Consider the following 23687-nt stretch of genomic DNA (forward strand, 5'->3'; position numbering starts at 1 on the left):
AAAATAGACAGAGTTAACAATAGTGAATTTATTCCAGTGCATGATCATCTCTCTGTTCATGATACTTCAGTTACAGTCGATGCAACAGCCTGTATAAACAGTTTTAGAGGTAGATTTGGATGCACATTGAGGAGCCTCTTGAAATAAACGCTGGTCAGTCAGTTTAGTTTAACTTAATTTAAAATATTTTTTTTTATTTTGTATATATGTAATAAAGTCATGCCATCATCATATATATGCAAATTAGCATGTGACGTTATCTAGCGACATCCAGGACTTTTCCTGCAGGCTTTAGCTACTTCCCACTGAAAATAGTTGGCAACACTGTTATCGACTTTGTTATAGACAAATTTGAATGCAACTATCTATACAATTAGTGGTATTGTGGCATCTCTAGTTGCAACACAATATAACTATTAATTAAAGTGTGTTTTCTAAAGAAAAGAAACAAGCAACAAAAATAACCTTTGGTTTGCTTCCATCATGTGTTGTAGTACAAGGTGTGGTCCTTCTCCTTGCAACTGCCATGTGCCAGATGTCCTCATCCTTGAGGAAGGCTTCTTTTTTTCCCATCAACTCCTTGTTGTCTGTAACCACAAACATCAGACAAACTGTCAAAACCATGTTTTTTCCCTCTTTTGCTCAATATTTTAGATAATTTGTATGTCTTGTGAAATGCACCACAGTAAATCTAATATTATACACAACAAGTCACTTTAAGTCTTTTTATAAACATAGTTACATACAAATAAATTACATACAAGGTTAACATTAACAATCATTAGCATGAGCCACTGGCAAATTCTTTATCAAATCATCACTAACAGTAGTGGCTGGTGGCAAGTGCCAGCATAACAAATTTGTACAAACAATTTTTATTTTCTTTACAGTGGGCAATTTTTGCTAACCATTCTCCACACAGCAGCTCATAAATGTTCACACAAAATCTCATCTTAAGTTGCACTAAGTTAGCACCATTTACGCTAGCATTAGCTGCCGTCTGCCGCTAACAGCTAGCTAGCTAGTTATTAGCTAATGCAGCTTGTGAATGATAAGTTTGCCTATTATCTTGTTTAACTTAGTCATTAGTAGAAAGAATATTTATTCAAAAGATATTTCACAGCATGCACGAGCAATACAAACCTCCGAGTAAGAGCAGTTTTGCGGCCACCTTGTTTTTAGGTGCTTTCCTGCTGCCCCAGCACACTTGTATCCATCCGTCTTCACTGGAGAGGTCAGCATCTACATTAAAGCAGGTTGCATTCGGGGGTAACCAATCAGCGGCAGCACAGCGCCACGAGTAGGCTACTTCAGGGTCAATTTGAAAAATGTCCACCACATGTAAATTTTTAATTCCGACAAAATTGTCTGTCAGACGCAGACTCTACGTTCTTGCAAAAAAAAAAAAGAGTAATTACATTTTAAAAAGTCTGTGTACACCATGGATGTATAACAGTGTGCACCCATAGACTGTAAAAAGACACACCGTAATGTACGGTCCCTCTCGGCCACCGTAGTAATGTCCATGCGCACGTATCCAGAGCGATAGATATAACATAGTACCTTCCATGTGATAAGAAATACACAAGGTTGTACTGTTTTTTAATTAGAAATACTGGTGACTACTGCATTATATAAAAGCACATGGTCAATTGAAAGGTGCTCTATTGTTGATGTTCATGTTTATTCAAAATTCACCATTAAATTTGGAGAATGGATGGATTTTTAAATATTGCATAAAAACAACGGTGGTGCTGAAGTAATCCAAATAGCCTACTTTATAACACTAATTGCTAACATTTTAAAATTGAAATAGAAAAGTAAGGATATTTTTTCAATTAGAAAAGGTAGTGTTACATAACAGCATTGTTGCATTTTGCTGGTAAAATACATTATTTTAAAAGGTTGAAGAGAAAAGGTCAGCTGCAGAAATTAACTGTTATTGTACATTATTTTAAACTGATCTTAGCACACTAAAAGAAATGGCAACATACTGATGAATTTGTTCTGGTTTATAGTGTACTTATGAAGAATACACTAATTTACCACTGAAGTAGTATTCAATTATTAATATACTTATTTTAAGTGCACTTTAACACTGCTGTGCTAACAATGATATGAAAAAAGTGTTATAAAAGTGAACTTATTGAAAGGGTGCTAAAAGTGCACTTGATAAAAGTAGCTGCAAATACACTGACATTAAACTTATATTTAACACATTCGAAGTACATAATAAATAAATATACTAATCAAACACTTATATTTCAGTGTTAGTATATTTTATATGAATATGAATTCAAGTATTAGTACTAAATAGTGTACTTTATCTAAGTAAACTGAAGTACTACTGAGGGAATAATATATTTTTAATTAATACATTTATAATATATTTTTGGTTTACTTTATTTTAACACATAAAGTCAAAATGTGCTAGAAATGTACTTTCAGAAAATTAAGTACATTTTTAGTACATTAAAGTATATTACTTTTTTACCTGGGATTCCCAGTTTAGGCATCAGGGCACCACTTAATAGAAAGGCTGCAAACCAGGAAAACTACAGGGCTCTGTCTTGTCACTGATGTGTTTGTCAGGCATCCAGCATGGCTCCATGAAACACTATTAAGGACAGAGCTGGCTTGCCCATCAGGTCTTACATATCTTATACACAGAGAGAGGGGGGGGGGGGGGGGGGGGGGGGACAGCAAAGAGCTCAAGGCCACAACGGAGCACACAGACTTTTAGGGACCCAGATCCATTCTATGAAAACTGCAATCCATCACAACAATAGTGGATTACAATTAGGCTGCATGCAATTACTGTAATTACAAATGTGAATTACCCTGCTACTATAGATATATAACAATAATTGTTTTTAACATGGCGAATGCAAAGTCGCTCTGAGCATACACATTCATGTTTTCTCATGTTCTCTGCCCCAACTTCAGGCTTTACAGATGTGAAGTCTGAGGCAGGGATCATCAATAGACATTAACAAATCTTAGCACAAATTATACAGTATGCAGTTTAGGCAAGGCAAGGCAATTTTGTTTGTATAGCCCATTTTTACAAACAGTTTGTCTCAAAGGGTTTTACATGGCATCATAACAACATCATCTGCCCTTAGACCCTCACATCCACTGAGGAAAAACTCCAGGAAACCCTTTTAACAGGGAAAAATTAGAGAAACCTCAGGGTGAGCAACAGAGGAGGGATCCCTCACCCAGGACGGGCAGACGTGCAATAGATGTTGTGTACAGACAAGGAAACAGTTTTATACCATAGAATATGCAAAACATGGAGATGTTAAGAGTTGAAGAAGGCAGCTTCTGGTGGGAGGGAAGGCAGGGGGAGTAGTGGATGGCAGACTGGTTCATGGGCAGGGAGGGCAGGTCGGTTTAACAGCAGGGGAAAAGGGGGCAAGGGGGTGAGTTTGGAAAAATACTATATTCTCAGATAATAAATAATAGAAAAATAATAACCATTGTGGATTAATAATAACCAGATTTGTTCCCACCTCTATGCATTTTAGGTTTCTAAAAGGCCGGAAGTGAGTTTATCTGATTTAACTTAAAGGCTTGAGTTTAATATGGCATGAAATCTGTTTCCATGGCAACATTAAAAAATAATTTCATTAACCATCTGTACAGCGATGATGATGATGAGGATAACAAAGATGCAAATCACACTGAAGAAAACTGGCAAACTGTGCGGTGAGTTTGTTTGTCTCTAAGGACCGAGCCCAGACGTCCAGAGTGTCATTTCCCACCAAATAAGGATCTCTCACCACGACTAAGGTGCACCCCAGCCCCCACCCCAACACATCCCACCACCATCTGTGTAAATGCAACAGTTCAGATGTTTCCATCTTAGCTGTACAAGTTGCACTGTCAAAACATATTGACGTCACTGAGATGTAACGCAGTGACAACACTGGATATACAAACTGGATTTAATTCAACCCGTCACTCACTGTCCCCGCCTCCTGAAAACCAAACAGTGTTCTAATCACAAAGTTAACAAGTTATACCCACCTTTTCAATATCTTGGGTAATGACGTTGTCGTGAAGTTGGGCTCAGTGTTTCACCTGGCCTGGAGTCAAATGTGGGTTTGTAGAAAACAGTTCAACAAACTGTAATCTGAGAAAACAGCAGATGGTATTTGACTGGATTTAATGAAAATTCAAAAAGCCACTGCTTCCACAACACTATTAATCCTTGCTCTATTAAATATGCTTAATATTTCATGATATATGAGCTTGTCAGCCAGAAAATGCATCTAATAACCGCTGTTGCTTTGTGTAATCAACTTTTACTGTAATTTCTCCAGCCTCTGCTAACAGGATATTGTGTAATAAAGCAGAAATGATGTAGCTTTATAAAATTATCTGTCTAGCCTCAGGCTGCTTGTGTGTAGTTGTTCTTTTGTTGGGTATTTTACAGTAACAACTCTGCTCAATATGACCAGTTGTAAATATGTGAAAAGACAACAGCGCCATGTGCTGGACACTGAGGTGAACTACAACATGACAGGTTCTCACACAGGAAGACAGCAGCTCTCGATTATTTGGAAAAACTGTGTGTATAGGATTTTCCCAGCAAGGATCACAGGTATCAGGAGAGAGGAGAACTCACAAGAGTGTGTCTACGTGTGTACCTACATGTATTTGGCCTTTCCCATTGGATTTCCTGTGCATGAGCACTGGCATGATTCATCTGCGCTGATGCCTAAGTGTATGCACATTTTTTACTGCATATTTCTGTGCACTCAGTCCCCAGGCTCTCAGCCAGTTCCTCCACCACGAGCCAAGACATTGCTAAATAAGGAAGACAAACTCTGTCTCTGTCTACTGTATTTTTTCCCCCTCTACTGAACTCATAAAGCCGCCTCTTAACCAACCAGGACACATTACATATACAGTAGATTTACAGTAAACTGACACAGAATTTAATGATTCTCTTAAGAACGACTGACAGCATAATAACAATACACAACAAAACCACACCAGAGCCAGTTCAGTAGATCAAGCATTTACTTTTTCAGAGAATATCTCCAACACAACTCTCAGTAAAGAATGCATTTTGATTAGAAAATTTAAACCATCTTTTCTTGATATGAAATATAGAGATTTCTAGCTAAAAATATTCCACTGGAAACTACAGGCACCTTGTTTTTTTTTGTTTTTTGATTAATTTTTCCATCTTCACACCAGAGACCATAATAACTGTATTCACACTGCAGAGTATTGAGAAGTTTCACAGTCACACACCAACCAGGTGAGGGAGGATTTCACACCCGACCCGGCGTGGAGAGATTACCGACTCTGAACCAAGGTGAGCTCATGAGCTGAGCTTGTGCGATATCAGCATGAGCTTCTTCCATTCCTCTTCATTAACATTCATGACAGAGCACAGGTGAAGTGTTGATATGGGCCTCATCTAATAGAGAACAACATGGATCCATGTGGGTTCAATTCTATATGCCTTTTTTTTCTAGCAGGAGCTCTGCAGACTTTCATCACCGGACAGAGGTGAAGAGGTTCATTAAAACATACAGGTCCTGGATGTCATCTGAAACACACGGGCAGTTTTAACCACAAAGCTAAAAGCTATAAAAAGCAACTGAAATGAGATCAAAAGCATCATTGAGATGTACAGAAATACAGATGAGTTTGCGTAAAACATACTCTATGCATGAGTTAAGTCACCTTTGTGTGAGTAAATGTTCACAAATTTGTCAGATTTAGATCTAAATTAACTTGAAATTGATTGCTTGCCAACATCTTAACACTAATTGTGTATTTAAACTATTTGGTTTGTACCAAAACTGCAGCATTTTTTCCAATTAGACTAAAGCCTGAATGATTCATGTCCAGACAATCTAATAAAAAGCAGCAGAAATATTTGTGAGCCAGACAAGTTGGTCCTGGTTAACACTGTGACTCCTACTGACCGTTTAGTGTATCAACCCTATTATTCTGTGACTGTGATTTCACAATACAAGTTCAGTCCTCTACCATAATGAATGTCATGTTACCAACCATGACATGAATGGCAGATGGTCACTTGATTGTGATTTTTCCAAAAGTTCAAGACAACACAGCAATACAAAGAAAACATGAGGAGAGAAAGTTCAAACATTTTACACCTCAACAAAGTTATTTCTCTCCCCTTCTATCAACGTCTGTCCTCCCAGGGCCATACATAGTAGAGTGTGTCCTTCCAGCACTTCAGATGACATGATGCTGCTCCCCTTCTTCTTGAGAAATGGTGGCTGTAAAAATGTGCTTCAAAGTGTGTTTTAAAACCTCAATGTGGTGGGCTCCCCAAAATGGGAAAAAGAGGGGTGGGTAACATGGCCTCCGCTCAGCAGTTTTGCATCCATCCCCCCCGACGGGCACCTTGCCATTGGCCCCAGGACTTGTCCATCAAAGCATCTGACACCTGAGTCTGACTCAGGCTGAGCGAGAGGGCGGTGTGCGGCCTTCCCAGTACTTATTATACGCCGTTTGGAACATCTCCTTACACGACAGCTTGGCGTCGAGCCGGGAGCAGATGAGGAACGAGCCGCCCATCTTCCGGTGCAGCGAGTACGTTTCTTCTGGAGGCGGGGCCAGACGGTGTTTCAGCATCACAGGGATGAGGTTGTGGATTCTCTCTGTGGTGGACTGAGCACCGAAGTTGAAGTCATCCGTGGAGGCGAAGGCCTCGCCGAGGATCATCACTGCGTCCACGTGGGCGTTCACCATTGCCTGGGCACAGATCAAAACACGCGGCAAACATGTTACACACGTCAACTGGAGAGGCAAGCCCCTTTTCCATCAGCGGATGAGAGTGTGATAACTTCAAAACACACAGTCACAGAGAGAAGCCTCTCACACTTTTAAAGGCCACCAGCCACAGCAGCTGGTGCTCACTCCTCCTCCCCTCAGTCTGTGTGTTCCCTCTCTAAGTGCATGTGATGATGTCTGATAAGGTCCGAACAGAAAGGACAACTCAACTAGAAGTGGAAAATGAGTCATTTGGCTTTTGATAATGGGTTTAACCACATTTACTAAATCTGCTCATACCCATTATTCTTTTTGGAAAGCATTTAGGACATTTGTACTTCAGCTTCTGACCCCACATCTTCTCTAAGCTGCTTTTTCATCTATTAATTCAAACTCTGATGTTTTATTCTGAGTTTTTGTCACCTCTTGGTCTCATTTCCCTTGGTTATGAAAATTGTTTAACAAAAGAAAGAAAGGCAAAGCAAGCAATCATGAATATTCACAGCAGTGTCATTGGTCTTTTGCGCTTTTCAACAAGGAATTTCTTAAGTACATCAATGGCCGAACTTCACATTCGGCCAGTGGTTTCTCATGTGCAGCAGGCAGAAAGATAAATAAACAGGCAATTACCTTGGACTCATACCCAGTTAGAAACTTCATCTCGATAGATTTCTTCAGAACTCCCTCACTGTCCCCTTCAGCAGCTGAACGGATGACCTACAAACAGGTCACAAATGTTAACTATCGTCACCTTAGTCTCCATTCTCACATTTGAATCGTTTAAGGAGAGTCGCATTTAAATTGCATATTAATTACCTGCTTGACTGTGTGTATTTTTCAAAATAAATTAAAAAAATAGAGATGCGAGGGACTGTTTTGCATATTCATAATATATATTGATAAACAGCAACTTCAGCTGAGTCATAATATAATATAGTTTATGAAGAAACATATCATCATTAGTAGTGATATCAAATGATGGCAAGCAATGACATGGTGCTTTACAGTTCGTAATGTGAAACTTCCACCATTCGTTGCTCAGCTGTTTGTTTGTATTGCACAAAGTTACAAAAAAAAAGGAAACAAGACTGAGGACGACTTACCTCTATGTAGACATCTGTAAAACTCTGATCAAATCCTCTTGTGGCTCCAAAATCTAACAGTGCCACCTGGTGAAACAAAACCAATAATCACTCATTATTAACTGCCATGTTATTATTAGTTATTGAGGTACTGTAAACTGAATTTGAATTAGTATACAGCCTCACCTTGTGTGTCTGTGGATCATAGAAGAAGTTGGACCAGTTTGGGTCGGTCTGCATGTATCTGAACTCAAACAGCTCTCTGAGGCACAACATTAAGATGTTCTGACAGATCTGAGACAGAAACAAAGACACAAAGATCCTGTTGTTATTCACTGCAGAACCGAAATACACACTCTATTCATTTTTCTGTCAACGTGTGGGTGTGTCTTGCCCCTGATTTAAACCAAGGGAGTAATGTAAACAGCTGTGGAAAGCAGGGATTTGTGGGAGGAAATCAAAGGGGCGGGGAGAAAACTGGGTGAGGCAGAAGTAGTTCTCACTTTCTGCCACTAGAGGTTCATTCGACTACTTATCCACTTGTAAGTCAGAATACATCAACTGATATGCCCCCCCCCTTAGTCATCTAAATATCTCCTGATGCCTCTATTTGCCTGCTGTACCTCGTTCTTCAGTTCCTGTGTGAGGCTATCAGCCTGGTCCAGAGGAAACCCAGGAACAAGCTCTGTGGTGAGGACATAGTTGCTGCTCAGCTCCTCTATCACCTCTGGTACATAGAAGAATGGATGATCCTTCAGCAGCTCCCTGAATCAGACATGAAAAGATAGAAACCACAGGTTAAGTAGGCAGACACTCCATATAGAGTATCAAATCTAAGTATAGTTGGTGGCAGTTGTAGTTGCCCTGACCTTGAACCAAATAGATGAAAATCTTATGAGGGAGTGGAATAAGCTAACTTTAGCTCTGTAGATATCAACCTATCTTTGTATATGTAATTTGAGTGTAACACAGGTCTCTGTAGTGTGATGTGTAGTCATCCTGAGTCATGGTCCAACAAGGACACAAACCAGAGTGTAGTTCAAACACTTGTTTAGGTTCAGGTTGTCAGAGTCTGGCTCTGTGCTTCAGCTAGCCCAGCACACACAGCTGGATTTAGGAAAGTCTGGCACACACTGCAAGAGCTGCATAAAACAGTCCTTTTGTCAGCTCACAGGACATTTTCACTTTGCTGTACTTCTTGTTCACACTGAACTTGGAAAAACTGGTTTCAAATACTATGTTGCACATTAATGGAAAGAGCGACAAAAATATGAAGTTACATTCTCTTATTTCACTGAAACATTTGCAAAGGTTGTATCTGTGTACTTGAAATCACACTTGCAAATGCATTTCTTAAAAAAAATTAGTTTGACCCTGGATTTTTGTTAGAATGACGATCAACAAAGAAAAGAAAAGTGTGGACCATGTTGGTTCACCTCAACTGAACAGCTTTGCAGCTCTTTGTCTGTTCTGTTAGGTGTCAGTCAGGCAACCTCAGAGACACTGTTGGTATGTATTTTCTTGTATTTGTGTTTATAATGAGTTGCTTCCTCACTTATTTTCTCGGTTTAGATATTTATAGATTGTATTGATTGATATTCATTCAGATATTGTTTATATTAAAATAGATGTGGGCAGTGAATTTATGTCATTTATGTTTAATACAAAGTGTCTATTACTGATTATTACTGGTTTATTTGTCTTTTGGAGGTTATCAACCTGACTAAAATAAAGAAAAAAGATTGACTTGAGACTGGAGCTGTCCTGCTGCCTCTGTGGGTTGCTAAGCCTTGTTGAGTTCAGGCGGCAACTGAACAGACTATAACATATATGCACTCAGATACCTGCTATATAATACCTGAATTTCTTTGCACACTGTGCTTCTCTAATATAGTCGCACTCCAGTGCTAACTCTTTTCTCATTACGTCGATCAGATGCTCTGGGAACAGACCTGAAGAGACACAAAGATACAAACGAAAAGGGAGAAAACGTGAGACAAGCTCTCACAGGAATTGCAAATTTATGTTGACTAATTTGGAGAAACAGGTGGGAAAGACAGAGGAGGAGACAGAGAAAAATGGAGGGGAAAATGTGTATGAAAGTAGGGAGTGTATACCTTCAGGCAAGGCATTGCTCATACTCAGCACGGTCATTAAGTTGTTGACGTCACTGTTGATACTCTGAGCCACACCGGGGTACTGGTGATGCACAAACAGAGACACGGAGGAGGAAGACGGTAAAAAAGTGAGTCATTTTAATGTTTTACTGCCCAAACACCATCTTTAATCTCATCAACATTTCTGAAGTGTTTTTATTCATAATCTCATTTTAAAATACTGTGATGCCCTTGTATCATGATCATATCTCATCCAAAGACCATTCTTAAAAAGTGTGTTTACGGTGTACCACTCTGATCTGTAAACACATCTGCAAACACACCTGGAGGATCAGATTACCTACAGTTTCTCTCTGCATGAGCACTGAAGAGAAGCCAACACAATGTTAGTCCGTGCTGGTGTTTACCTAATAACATAGTTGTGTTGTGTACACACACATAGTCAGAGCCTACCTGTATTTTCATAGCCACCTCCCTGCCATCCTTCATCCTCGCCAAGTGAACCTGGCCGATGGACGCTGCTGCAAACGGACGCTCCTCAAACGATTCAAGTTTGTCTCTCCAGTTAGGACCCAAGTCACTGTTCAACGCTTTCTGTGGACAGACACCAGCACGTGATACATTTGCAGCTTGTCAACTTATTATATTGTTATCAAAAAATGCATATTTAGTCAAAACGTTTTTCAAAGATTTTTTCACTTGTGGGGTAGTCAATTGGATTCAAAAGGTTAGTTAAGAAACATGTATTGGCCAGAGATGCTTGGTAGACAACTGAAATACATACATACATACATGCTTTTGGCTGTCTTGTCTGTGTGTTGTCTTATTATGTCTTATTTATTTTGTATTGTTATCTGGGATTTTGTGTTAATCGTAAATGGAATAATTGCATTGGTACAATGTAAAGATTGTTCTCAGGACCCCAGGAAGAACTGCTGTTGCTATACTGCAGCAATCTTAAACCAAATAAACAAAACAAACAAGCAGATATACAGTGGACTTGATAATAGTAATATAACACTACCAGTGGTAGAACTTATTATTGTATCATTATCTTAAAAGTTTATTAAAAGGGTGGTAGAAAACTCAAGTTAAATAGAAAAAAGAAAAGATCTTACTGTCATTTGTTTGATTGGCATGAAGTCGGCACTCTGTCTAACTCGTTCAAAGATCTTGGCGAGCTGAGGGTTGATGAATGCATCGTCTGAAACACAGAAACACATTACACAACTTTGTGAGTTAAACCAGACTTGACCAACTCAAATCAGAGATTTGAGTGACATTAATCAGAGAGTTAGTTACCATGATAATAATAGCTTTGTGGTATCTTCTTGGCACGGATGTGAGGAAAGAGGGGTAATCTATTATCAGTTAAATAGTTTTAGACTCCTAAAGGTTGACACTATTTTGGACTGGCGCTAAAAGGCTACAATGGCTGGATGCACAATCATCTGGACACAACTACATTCTGACCATGACACATAAATGTCAGCAGTGTGTAAAGACCAGTCAGTTTTATCCTCCACATTCCCTCAACTCAACTCCAGTCAGTCATGGCCATAAATTCAGTCTCTGTAAGCTAATTTAAACCTTTTCCATTCTCTGTGGGAAAAGCAGTGTGTGTGTGTGTGTGTGTGTGTGTAGTGGATCCTCTGTGCTGATGCCTGATGCTGCACAGCCAATGTCGTTTACTCTGCCACCTACATCGACTTCACTATAATGTCTGTGGGCAATGTTTGCACTAAAGTATTCAGAACTCATGACATAACACATGAATGCCAAAGGGCAAAGGTCACCAGCCAATGTCAGGCACTGGGGAGGGGGGGGCAACAACAACAAACAAAATCCATGATGTGTGTACTGCTGTAATCCGAGCGGGCTGGAGCAGCTCTGTGCCAGGATGTTTAGTGCTGCTGGCCTCCACGCTTGTATTATCAGTCTTATAAGCATCAAGACAAACAAGCATTAATTTACACACTGGCAGAGACATGGTCACCTTAAAGGGATAGTTCAGTTTTTTTGAAGTGGGGTTGTATGAGCTACAAATGCCCATTAAGTACACTAGATGCAGTAGAAAGGTCTCTCCCCACCACTGAGAAACAACTGCGGGGCATCGCGCTGCACAGAGACACAGGCAGTACACTGGAACTACCCAACTCACTCAGTACTCCTCAGTATTCCTCCACACAGCCAGGCTCCGTGACGTGCTGTATCACTGTGCCTCTTCCACACACCGCTGATCCAAAAAGCTGATAGGTGGAGTGATACAGCACGTCACGGAGCCGAGTACCGAGGAGTTGGGTAGTTCCAGATAAACAAACTTTTTTCCAACCAGCTGATGTATTCTACATTTTTACTTTAGGTTGTTCTCTTGAACTGGTGTATTATTTTGAGACGGGACTTCTCGTAGGTGGTGAATATACGCTGATTAATCGTCCCTCATTGACAACAGTGTACTGCCTGTGTCTCGCTGTTTCTCAGTGGGGGGGGGGGACCTTTCTACTGCATCTAGTGTACGGTACTTAATGGGCATTTGTAGCTCATACAACCCCACATCAAAAAAGCTGAACTAATCCTTTCAGCTCACTGAGCAACAGCAGCCTTTGCCAACTCTCTTTGCAGTGGAAATGATCCAGGGTTTTTTTATGCTTTAATTTGACCTTTAATAATTACAGGATAATTATAGCTCCATACACAGGTGGTGATCTGTGGCCTCTGTATCCGGTGGAAACAACAACTATACAAAAGTTTTGTCTGTGAGCCACGTTTCAACAGTGATTCAGCAACTATGTTCATGGAAAAATGAATCTTTTCACTTTCATCATCACACCAGGATAAAACAGACACACAGAGTCCACACTGTGTCTCTTTATTCTTCTGTCTCTCTTTTGTCATCCATGCTGCCTCCTTTTCATTTTTCTCCACAATGATAATCATGCCTCTTTTTTATCTCTTCCACTTCAATCTCACTTCTTTTCTCTGTGAATCCATGTGTGTGTCACCCACCTTGAATGCTGAGCATCTGTCCCAGTTTCAACGCTGCTCCTCTGACTTTGCAGAGGGTTCTGACGATGCGTTCGGCGTTTGCCTCCGACAGGAAGGGGCTGGAGTCCAGGACTGATTTCTTATTTTCACCTGTAGCAACATAAAACACAAAGAGGAGATACAATGGCTGCTTGGCGATAGTTAACTAGTCACCATTTCTTGTTGAATGTAAAGGTGAAGTCTTGGCATCAATAGAAAACAATATCAGTTTTAAATGCAGGTATGTTGTGCATTTATGCATGGTAAAGGTGTGTGTATATGTGTCAGTAGGTCACTAGGTAGTGTGTTTAGTGTGTCTGAAGCTGCCACAGCGGCTTTAGACAGATTTACCATACACAAGAGTGTTCAGGGTGTCCCTACTGGGATTAAAACACACACACACATACACACATACACGTTCACGAACTGACGCACAAATGCCACAGATTGACGCCCGTATGCTCTGTTTGAGCTTAGCTATGTCTCAGGATTAGCAGGCTCTCGGTGCAAAGCAGGAATGTGTGCTCTGCGAGGGTGAGCTGGTGTGGGAAAGGCTCTGAGAGCATGTTTTTTATTTGCTTTTTATTGTGTGCTCTGTTGGTATTGAAAGTCTGTAGCGGGTAAGAACATGCATGACGAACAGCCACTGAAAACAAAATCACTTCTGACAAGAGGAAGGCAGTTGCAAAATATCTGTGTTCTTACAGTGAGCCAAAGACAAACAGTAGCAGACACACAATGCCTGCCTTTACTCAGCCTTAATAACATCTTTGTCAGAACATAAATATGTTCAATTCAGAAATAGCAGTCATGTATATCATTCAGTGATGAAATTTTCTGCAACTAAACTTGATAATAATTCATAATTCCCAAACACATATCCAAATCCAAGAGTATCTCAAAATCTAACAGTAATTGCTGTTTTAATAACATTTCTTTTCTGTTCAGCACTTTGTTCTGTGAGTCAGTGTGCTTGTTGGTGTCTTACCTGATTCCCCACCGTGTCTTATGGTTTTCTTGGCAACTTCTGCCAGAGCTCCAATACCCAACCCCACAGCCAGACCTGGAGGAACCACACACAGACAGAGGCAGTCATCATCACACAGAAAAGGAGTTGGAGTTGTTCTGCTTAATATGTAACACAAAATAAAACACTGGTAATTATGTCATAAAAACTGAAGTTGTTCTTCATAAAAACAAAACTGTGGCATGAGAGTCAGAAAAACACAGCAGTTGTTAAAGCATCTAAACCTGAAGCTAAGCCCAAAACACCACCAAAGGAATGATATTCCCATGACAGAAACATTAAGAAAACAAAAACAAACATGCACCACAACATCATAAGCAGATAAGCACTTTGAAGAGTCAGCAGTGTATTGTGACAGAGATGTGACAGAGCAAGAGGAGGTTAAATTAATCAATCATAATCATAAATAAAGTCAATAAAGCTGCTGAAACATTTAATCCTCTGAAAACTTCAGATCTTATTTTGGCAGCTACTGAGAGGAAAAACAAGACCGCACGAGTTGGGAACTGTTTGTGCGCAAGTTCCTCCAAGCTTAGCCTCCACCTTACATAACTCGACATTACATAATCAGTTAGTCAGCCGTCTCTGGAGCAGCAAATCTGAGATGAACAGTGGACGGATAAATCAAGACAAAACATGTCATCAACTCGATTGTTGCAGACACGCTGACCAAGCAGAGGAAATGTATGCAGCTTTAAACTGCATATGTGTCTGTTAAGTAGTGAATGCAGAAGTAAATTTAAATTTGAGCACATAAATACACAGCACAGGCCCACGAAACCAGCATTATGTCACTGTGACTACTGTATATCTCTATGATCTCAATGTGGCAAACAGGTCAGCATTTCCTGCAGCGTTTCGCTCAGTGACAGAAGCACATGCCTGTCCATCATGTCAGAGAGCTGTGTGTTTACACAACGTCAGGCAGCTTTACAAGTTAATAAACGTGGTTACCCACAAACCTCAGAAAGTAGTGAAAGGCAAAGCAACAGCAAGAGGTCAACAAGTCAGTGCAGATGGATTCAGTGCTGCTATGAAAAATAACATCCCATAGAATCACTCTGCTGCTTGTTTTCAATGCCAACCTAAACTACCTCAAACATTTGCTTTTTATCTGCATGTCGGCTGTGAACAAGACTAACTTGTGTAACTTTGTCAACAGATGATGCACGACAGTGAAGGGCACACCAAGGCCACATTCCTCCCCCACTTCCCCTCCCCTCCTCTTTTCAGCACCTTCTAAGTGTTACCACCAACAACATGCTGAATCAACTCGGCTCTTCCCGCCTCGCGTCTCCTTGTAACCTGCACAGCAGCTGGTGAACCGAGGCTAAATTCTGTTGCATGTATTTGTGTTGGCAGTCTGTTTATGTTCTCCTTCACGCGTCTCTATGCAACTTTTTACCACCTGTTGACTTATCCAGTATCAGTCTGTAATGAAGCTACACGTTAAACTCCACCTGAGGCCAATTCTGAGCTTTTCACTCCGCCTGCGTGGACATTTTAGCCTTTAGATAAGTTTATCACTGACAACACTTAATCACTTAATCTGCCAACATGTCCACATTACATGCAGTCATTTTCACTTGGTGACATTGATTAAATGAAAAATAATGACATACAAAGCATATACTGTATTGCATTTTGGCAAGCATAATGATTACCCTAAAAGAAAATGGCTACATCTGTAAACAAGACTATATTAACATCTTTTATTATATATATTTTTTTAATTAGTGTTTGAATATAATGTGTCATGTTTAAACAAAAAGGTGGATCTGTGCTACAAAGACACACAAAAAGCACCCAGCAGGTTTTAATGTTGCATTCAATACTGCTGTACTGTCTGTTGGCGTCCTGCTCTGCTGACCTGCAGGTAATGACACAGGTGTGTTTATATTTGAGCAAGCGGACATATCCATTAATAACCTCTGGGAGAGCTTGGCCTCATTTTTCCTGTTTGCTTAACTGTAGCTCCAGGGTGTGGCATATGACAACAAACAATGTTAGTTATATTCCTGTGTGAATTATTTGTTTACCTCTTTTCCCCCTCTGTGTAGTTTGTTTCTCATTTGAATTGAAATGTAAATGTAAATGTGTGTTTTTAATGATATAGTCACAGCATAATACAGTACATCCATGCTAAATGATGATTAATTCATGGAACGACATAATAACACCACCTGCCCTGCACTGGGTGACCCCATCTTAAAAACAGGGGATTGCAGAGTGGATACAGTGAGACTGGAGATTAAAAGGTTAAGACGTTTCCCCAAGTCTGCAGAAACTATCACAGTGTATTTTTTTTCCTTTCTATGTGATTGTGTAACTAACCAGAGAGAAACCACATCATGTCCTGTTGTTTAGATGTAGTGTTTTCTATTCACAAACATTAAATCATGGTTAGACTCCTCTCTATACCACAGTGAGCACTACAGTCACACAGTGCTGCTTTATTACACTGATTTAACTGTGCATCCACAGACAGACAGCAAGTGGTGTACCTGCAGATTTGCATGGCGGCTCACATCAACAGATTGTCAGACAAACAGCTAGTGACTCAACTCAGATTAGTAACAAATGGTTGGATTACTGTACCTCCAAAGTTGGCCAATCTGCCAAGTCGAGTCACAGGCACTTTCCTCTCTCTGGCTCTCTCGCTCAACTACACAAGAAGATGGAACAGCAAAAAATACCTCATAATTAATAATACATAAGCATTTACATTACAGTAAATGCATATTTGTGTTCAGGAATGAGAATTGAGGAATAAATATCACCATTTGTTTGTGTGGTTTGGTCTCAGCCCTCTTGTTCTGTCTTGCTTTCTCGATGTCTTCGGCCGTCAGCCCTCCAACTGTGGACGGGTCCTGATGGTAGCTTCTGACCTGTGTGGTCTGATGCTGACAGTACAGCTGTTCCCACACATGCCTGTTCAGACTTTGGTTGTAGAGATGATGGTGTCCAATAAAATTCCTGCCACAGACAAAACGGCAGACAAGTGATTATTTTTAGCCCCCAAACAGCAGAAAAAAAGTGTGTCCTATAAAATAAGACTTAGACTGCTCATACCTGGCATCATGGTGGTAAGATCTAGTGTCTCCACTAAACTGTTTGCTGGGATCTTTATATCCCTCAAACATAGACTTTTTCCCACTGACATGGCTCGTCTCTGCTGCCGAGCTGTAGGCTGCTCCATCGGCACTACCTGAGTAATCTTCCGTAAAGTCTGCACCTTCTTCCCTGAACTCTGAATCATGTGGAGGAAAATCAAAGTCCTCCTCTGAAGAAGAGGGTTGCTGCTGGCCAGACATCTCCTAAAAAGACAGATATACCGTAAACACACAAATGCACTTTCATATAATTAGAACATACTTTATACACAGTACTACACACACCTGCATCTTCATCATGGCAGCAGAGAGGCCTTGCTCTGCAGCCGACTGGACACCCTGAACAGCAGCACCAACTCCTGGGACTAGGATACAAATACAAAAGAAGAGAATTGATATTTTGATAAGCTCCAAGGTCCACAGAGAATTTTAATCACACCGTAGAGAAGACCAATGTGGGCTTTAGCCCACTGAAGTGTTTGAAAAGTCAAACTTAAAGAGGAACTACGCAAGTCTGGTTTCTTTCCTGCTGTGTTGCTAACCCTCCTCCTGGCCATGTGCATTTGTTTACAACGAATCCAGTGAGAAATCAATCAATAGAGCAGTAGATAACATTATATATTATATACGATGTAATCTGTCATAAACAAGAGATTACGGGTTACGGGGCGCATTTGTGTCGCGGTGCTCAGAGACAAGAGCTGGGACACTGGGTTGGAGGCTCTGATCTTACAAGGTTGGTTTTCAGCCAAGAGACACAATAAGTGACATGCACTTGGAGGCAGACAGCCTCCATTCTCCCACGTAACAAGTTAAGCCATTTATTAAACCATCACAATTACTCCAAAGCTGTTTTATTACGGTAAAAATCTAGATCCTACAAATCCTGCATAGTTCCTCTTTAAACCAAATATCTACCTCACTGTTCCTAAACACTGACACAAGGTCTTTCATATCTAATTTGACTATATTACCGGTAATTTATTATATTTTATCTTAATAGAAGGCTGCAATATAGAAACTGCATTACCATGTCCGTAGACTGAATTATAGCTTGTTGACATTTTTGCTAACAGAGCTACAATAAACTATTAGTAGGTTATTTAATGTGCAAGTTTTATTATAGTCACCACTCCTTTTGGGAAGTCAATAGTTCATTGAAACACTAACTCTTTTCTAAGCCATTTATTTCTATGAACAGGCACCAATGTAAAAAAAAAAAAAAAAACTTTATTAGCTACCGTATTCTACATTGTTAGCATTTTGCTAGCATTGCTAATAAACCAAAATGTAAAGCTAATCGAATGCTAGCAAATCATCATCTGAGCTAGAGTGGGAGGTTAAAGGGATACTTCAACATTTTGGCAAATTCGCCAATTTCTATAATCTCTATATCATAGCAGTAGATTAGTTACCTTTAATTGTCGGTGCAAGCTTGTTGTCTCGTAACGTTCCATTATTATTTCATAGCCTGGTGAATGTGCAGGTCCATGAGAGCAATTTGGACTTGTTGGATTGTGTATTTGATGAGTTTGATGGAGGAAACCCAGAAATACCATATGCCTCTGTAGCGTTAGCTGAACAGCTTGTATCTCTGCCCCACCGATCTAAAAACAGTTTGCACTGACAATAAAAGGTAACAAACTTACTTCTATGACTATGGATTATGGCAATGGGCGAATTTGCCAAAATGTTGAAATATCCCTTTAAAGCTTAAAGTCATGCTAACGAGGCAGGCAGTTAGAGCCGGCCTTTGTTGAACATACCTGCTCCAGTGCGGATGGCGTTGCTCTGAGTCTCTACAACGGCCTGACTCAGCTTAGCCAGGCCTCGCATCAGCAACATCATGTCACCTGCAGCTGCCATGACGGACTGAACACAGAGACAGAGGAGGACAGGCAGGAGAGAAGAAAGCGAAGACACACAAGAGACATATGGTGAATATCAACATTAGTTGTGCTGCTTCTCCTTCTTCCTATTCTCAGCACAAGAGGAGAGGAACATAGAGACAAAGACAACATGGACAAGAAGGCAAATGGAGGGACAAATAAAACCTGTTGACAACACACTCTCTCCTGCATGTGCACACTCACAAACACACACAGCTGCCACCTATTGAGATAACTTTAATACTTCAGCTAAAAATACTCATGACCTCCATTCCCTGTGTTCACACACCACACACACACACAAGAAGAGAATTGGGAACGCTGTGCATGTGTGCTGTGATGATGATATGTGTTGCAGGACTGGATCTGAAAATGTCACTGGAAACTAGGAGGGAGGAGCGAGAGAGCCGTTGCCTGTTCCAGCTATTTCTGTGCACGTGTTTGGTTCATGTACCAGGTCTGCTGTCACTCCTTACTTCTCTGTTCATGACAGGACTGTGAGATTGCTCAGGCCAATCTAAAAATATTACAACATCTCTCTTTCAAAGAATCAGATCAGTGTATCTTTTACAGATATGACAACCTGAAACAGTTGGCACATCATCGCACATTAAAACTGAAAGAGAGAGAAAACTCAAGGTTGTGAATCTCTGATATAAGTCAGGGTCCACAAATAAAAGTTCAGTTCAGTCCTCTCATCTCTGACTCTTATATAAATAACAAAGCCCACACTGCATTCCTTTCGCAGCCTGCTGTCTCACTGTGTGTGTTATAGTCGCTGTGTTACAGGTGCTGTTGCTTTATGGATGGCAACATGCTTCAACACAGCAAAGCAGGGATCTGGGCCAATGGAAAAAGGCATTGCTGAAAGAGTCAAACCAGTAAGGGAATGTGTGTGAGTGTGAGTGTATGTGTGTGTGTGTGGTGTGCGTGCATACACACACACACACACACACACACACACACTGCAGCACACATACACCACTGAGTCAGTAAGTGGGTCATCCGTCCTCCTTCCGGGCCACTCTGTGTTTTTACACAGCGGACTGAAGACCATACTCCGTGACACAACAAACTACAACACTGGAGGTCAGCAGTGGTCCAAATGATGATAAAGCTAAAAAGTTTGGTCGATTAAATGAAAAAAATGTCATTCGGACTTTAAATATTTTAGATTTTCTTTCTCAGGTTTGTGTAGTTGGTTTAAAATATGACATTTTAATCTAATAACATTTGAATGTGACACCCCCTTTATCTATCCTGAATACTGTAGGAACTTTTTCTCTTTTTTTCCAGTGGCATGCATGGACAGATTTTTTAGAGACTTTGGTGGAATGGCATGCCTTGACATAAAAATCTGCCTGGAAATTGAATGAGTTATTTATGGTTTTTAGACAGTGTTGTTATATAGTGTTTGTTCAAGTTTTTATTGTCAGTATAATTGTTTTTACAATTTCAAGCTTTCAAAAATGTTTGTTCTCTGTTTTTTGTATGTGATAGAATGTTAGATTTTTAAAAAATTCAATCGATTTTTTAAAAAAGTACTTTTTTAAAAAGAGTACTTTTTGCTTGGGTGTGTTTGTGAAAATAATTATTTCATCAGATTGCATTGGTTGTGCTGAAAAAAATGATACAAGACACTCTGTCCTGCAAATTCTTATAGTCCCTGAATGTAAACAAAAAGCAGCCTAAATCCTCTGAGTTCTAAGGGTTAATCACCAGAATAGTTGTCAGGATAAAAGATTATACATGATCACAGATCATCCGTGAGTTTAGGACTTACGGGTAGACGTCTAAAGACATCAACTTAGGATCAGATATAACGCACAGACAAAGCAATTCATTAGAAAAATAGTTATCAGATTGATTGATTTATGATGAAAATAATCACTAGTTCCAGTCACAAAAAATAACTGCTTTTAGTTTTTCTTTTCTCTAACCCTACAGTATTTGCGGCCCGTGCATTACTTTTGTATCCCTGTCATTGTGTCCTGCCAACTGCAACACTGTGCTGAGTCTCCACCTCCAGCCACCATCCTGCAAGAATATCTGCAAATATTTGTGATTGAGACAGGAAGTTTGCAATACTGATAAGAAATATATAGCCTGATAATGTTTGCCCGGGCCCACAGCTGCAGGATGCAACAATGTAAAACACTGTGTGCTGTGGCACGTTTGACCTCTGCAAAGCAAAGTGCATTTCTGGACCAAGATTCAGAACCTCCAACACTTGACAAAATAATTTCACTTGCAAAATCTGAGACCATTGGAGAGAAGTTACTGTTAATTGCCAAATGTAATCTATTGAGCAACTTCCCATTTGTCAGCGAGGGTGTGTAGCCTCTCTGGGTGCAAACCCTTTTATATACAGTCGATGGTGCAAACAAGCCTCTTTCCTCCTGTGGATGTGTTATTAAACATAAGACACAACCTCATCTACACAGAACCTAAATGGAGCCAGACAGGAAAGACAGAACTATAAAGGTCAGATGTGATTTCCAGTGGGTGAGAGGTGACTCCAAGATATTTGTGAAACACACTAACTGGAATTATACACAGTAATCATACGTGCATTGCACACGCACACACACCTAAGCCTCAGCTGTTGTCTCTGCTCTGTGGCAACACAATCTGTTGACTCACTGCAATGAAAATAGCCAAGTGGCCCAGTCTGAGTGCATTTGGTTCACCTCATGGTGACATCACCTCATCTTCCCGTCACTGCTCCGGATCACTGATCCTGAGGCAAAAGTGGAAACTCACTGGGAAGTACCACAGAACCAGCGTCACCACCATTAACAAGAGAAACGTGACTAAAACCACGTTTCCAGCAAGACCACAAAACATGGAGTCTACTGATCTACCCATCTAGCTTGTTAGCACTTTAATCAGTGAACCAAACAAGAATGTCTGTGAAAATACATTTTCTTTTCACTTATTGGCTGTCATATCCGCCCATATCCATCCATATGATAAGTTTCTGTCACTATAGCAGTCAGGCTATAGTAGATGTTACACTTTACTCCACACCCACTCCACAGTCATTCATTCACTATTCTACATTTTGTTAACTACACTGTCTTGCTGTATTAGTTAGACACATAACCTGTTAACTGAAAAGTACTTTAGGAACACACACTTAATTTCTGTCAATTATTCATAATTATAAATGAGGCACCAAAGCAAAAGTCAGTCCACCAAGGACACATGAGATGTTATTGGTTTTTATCAAAACTATTGTGATCAATTGAAATGAACTCAGATATAAACTTGATTAATATCTGACGGTCATTTATGTGAAGGACATGAGACTAAAGTAAACAGAGGCCAGCTGAGAGCAGCAGAGCCGTCCGCACTGACACACACTGAGCTTGTTTACAACACACTCTCCCTGCACATGAAGCCTCCAGTCAGTCAGTCGTGTCGTGTCTTGTCGTTTCCCATTTAAAAACTGAGATTCTTCGCTTCCTCGTGGGCGGGTTGCCACCAGACTGTTTAATAACACGCGTGCCACGTTGTTGAAATTACTCGAGATTAAAATTACAGCTGCTTCAAATGAACAAGACTGAGAAGTTTGCATGAATACACCCTTTATGGGATGTTTTGAGAAAGTTACGTCGACAGAGAGCAGCAATGGACGCCAGGCACGTCAGCACGCTGCAGAGGACCCGTCCACCGTCCAGTCTGACCCTGACCCAACAATGACCACGGAAATAACGGAGTAAACGCTCCAGTTGTGCCCATGTTACTGTCCTCAGTGATATGTCGGTGGTAGCAGCCGTCCACACACTCACCTCCAGCAGCAGCAGCTCTCTGCAGACGACTCAAACGCGGGGCGAGTCAAACCTGTCAAACTTAAAGTTGTACTAAAACATCAGGGGTCTGTCCCTCCGCGCGACACTGTGAGCTACCGACCGGAGCTGCACGTTATCTGTCGGTTATCTGTCTGTCGTCCTTCTCCCCCTCCTGCTGCTGCAGCTGCTGACAGCGTTTAATCCACTTTATCTCTCTATCTCTCTCTCCCTCTCTCTCTCTCTCTCTCTGTCTGTCTCTCTCTCTCTCTCCCTCCACCGCGAGGTCAAACCTTATTTACCAACTGCAGCCAGAGCCGTATGTGAACGAGGCGCGCGCACAGCACGTGCAGCCTCTGTTATGTGGAAAACATGCGCAGTCAGCCCCACATTATGATTTGTTGAATATGCATTTAATAGCGTAGCTGATTTTTGTTTTCTATCGTAATTTGATTTTCTATCACTGTTCCTCCGTTTCTACTGAGTATGACCTTATTTCACACCGCGCGAGGCGGAGGTTCACCTTATCTCTACCAGCAGACACGCGCCTACACCTTCTGCTGAGCTTTGGTTATACACTGCTCTGCTCCTTCTCCGCCGTCTCGGCCGTCCTCTGCTCCTATTGGTCCTTTTATCTGTTGACAGGAGGGCAGGGGCTCAAGCGCGGCTCCGGATTGGTCCATCGCTGATGGAAACAAACGCGCCATAGTTTCCGCACAATGTGCTCAAAGAATGACCCATTGTTGTGGATAACGAATTTCACTATTACAAAACACACGGAGAACAAATACTGACAGTAACACATGAACGATAATAACAGTTAAATCAAAACGCGAGTGCCAGGCAGTTACCATTACCGACAACAACATCTGCATG

At 40.7% G+C, this 23687-nt stretch overlaps 1 protein-coding gene across 2 annotated transcripts; it reads right to left on the minus strand.

Moving 5' to 3' along the window:
* Window positions 1–5017: 5017 nt before the first annotated feature.
* Window positions 5018–23054, minus strand: coq8aa (coenzyme Q8A-a). Of its 2 annotated transcripts, none has more exons than XM_084000317.1 (17): window positions 22867–23054; window positions 18898–19003; window positions 17417–17496; window positions 17091–17335; window positions 16799–16994; window positions 16617–16683; window positions 13980–14054; window positions 12974–13102; window positions 11086–11171; window positions 10421–10561; window positions 9968–10049; window positions 9709–9802; window positions 8474–8615; window positions 8037–8144; window positions 7872–7937; window positions 7399–7485; window positions 5018–6750 (listed from the first exon to the last, which is right to left on the minus strand). In XM_084000317.1, the coding sequence occupies exons 2-17, from the start codon at window positions 18995–18997 to the stop codon at window positions 6454–6456; spliced, it is 1995 nt and encodes a 664-aa protein (XP_083856443.1). In that variant the 5' UTR covers window positions 18998–19003; window positions 22867–23054; the 3' UTR covers window positions 5018–6453. The 2 variants fall into 2 exon arrangements, with proteins under 2 accessions (XP_083856443.1, XP_083856442.1); XM_084000316.1 differs by having other exon boundaries at window positions 22815–23054.
* Between the last annotated feature and the right edge of the window lie 633 nt (window positions 23055–23687).

The sequence above is a fragment of the Trachurus trachurus genome, assembly GCF_905171665.1.
Source record: "Trachurus trachurus genome assembly, chromosome: 24".
NCBI lineage: Eukaryota > Metazoa > Chordata > Actinopteri > Carangiformes > Carangidae > Trachurus > Trachurus trachurus.

Coding starts and splice junctions, on each gene's coding strand:
- coq8aa (XM_084000317.1), bottom strand. CDS start 18,997: ATGGCAGCTGCAGGTGACATGATGTTGCTGATGCGAGGCCTGGCTAAG. Junction 14,055..16,616: donor CAGATTGGCCAACTTTGGAG/GTACAGTAATCC, acceptor TGGTTCCTCCAG/GTCTGGCTGTGGGGTTGGGT. Junction 13,103..13,979: donor AAGACACGGTGGGGAATCAG/GTAAGACACCAA, acceptor ATGTTGCTACAG/GTGAAAATAAGAAATCAGTC.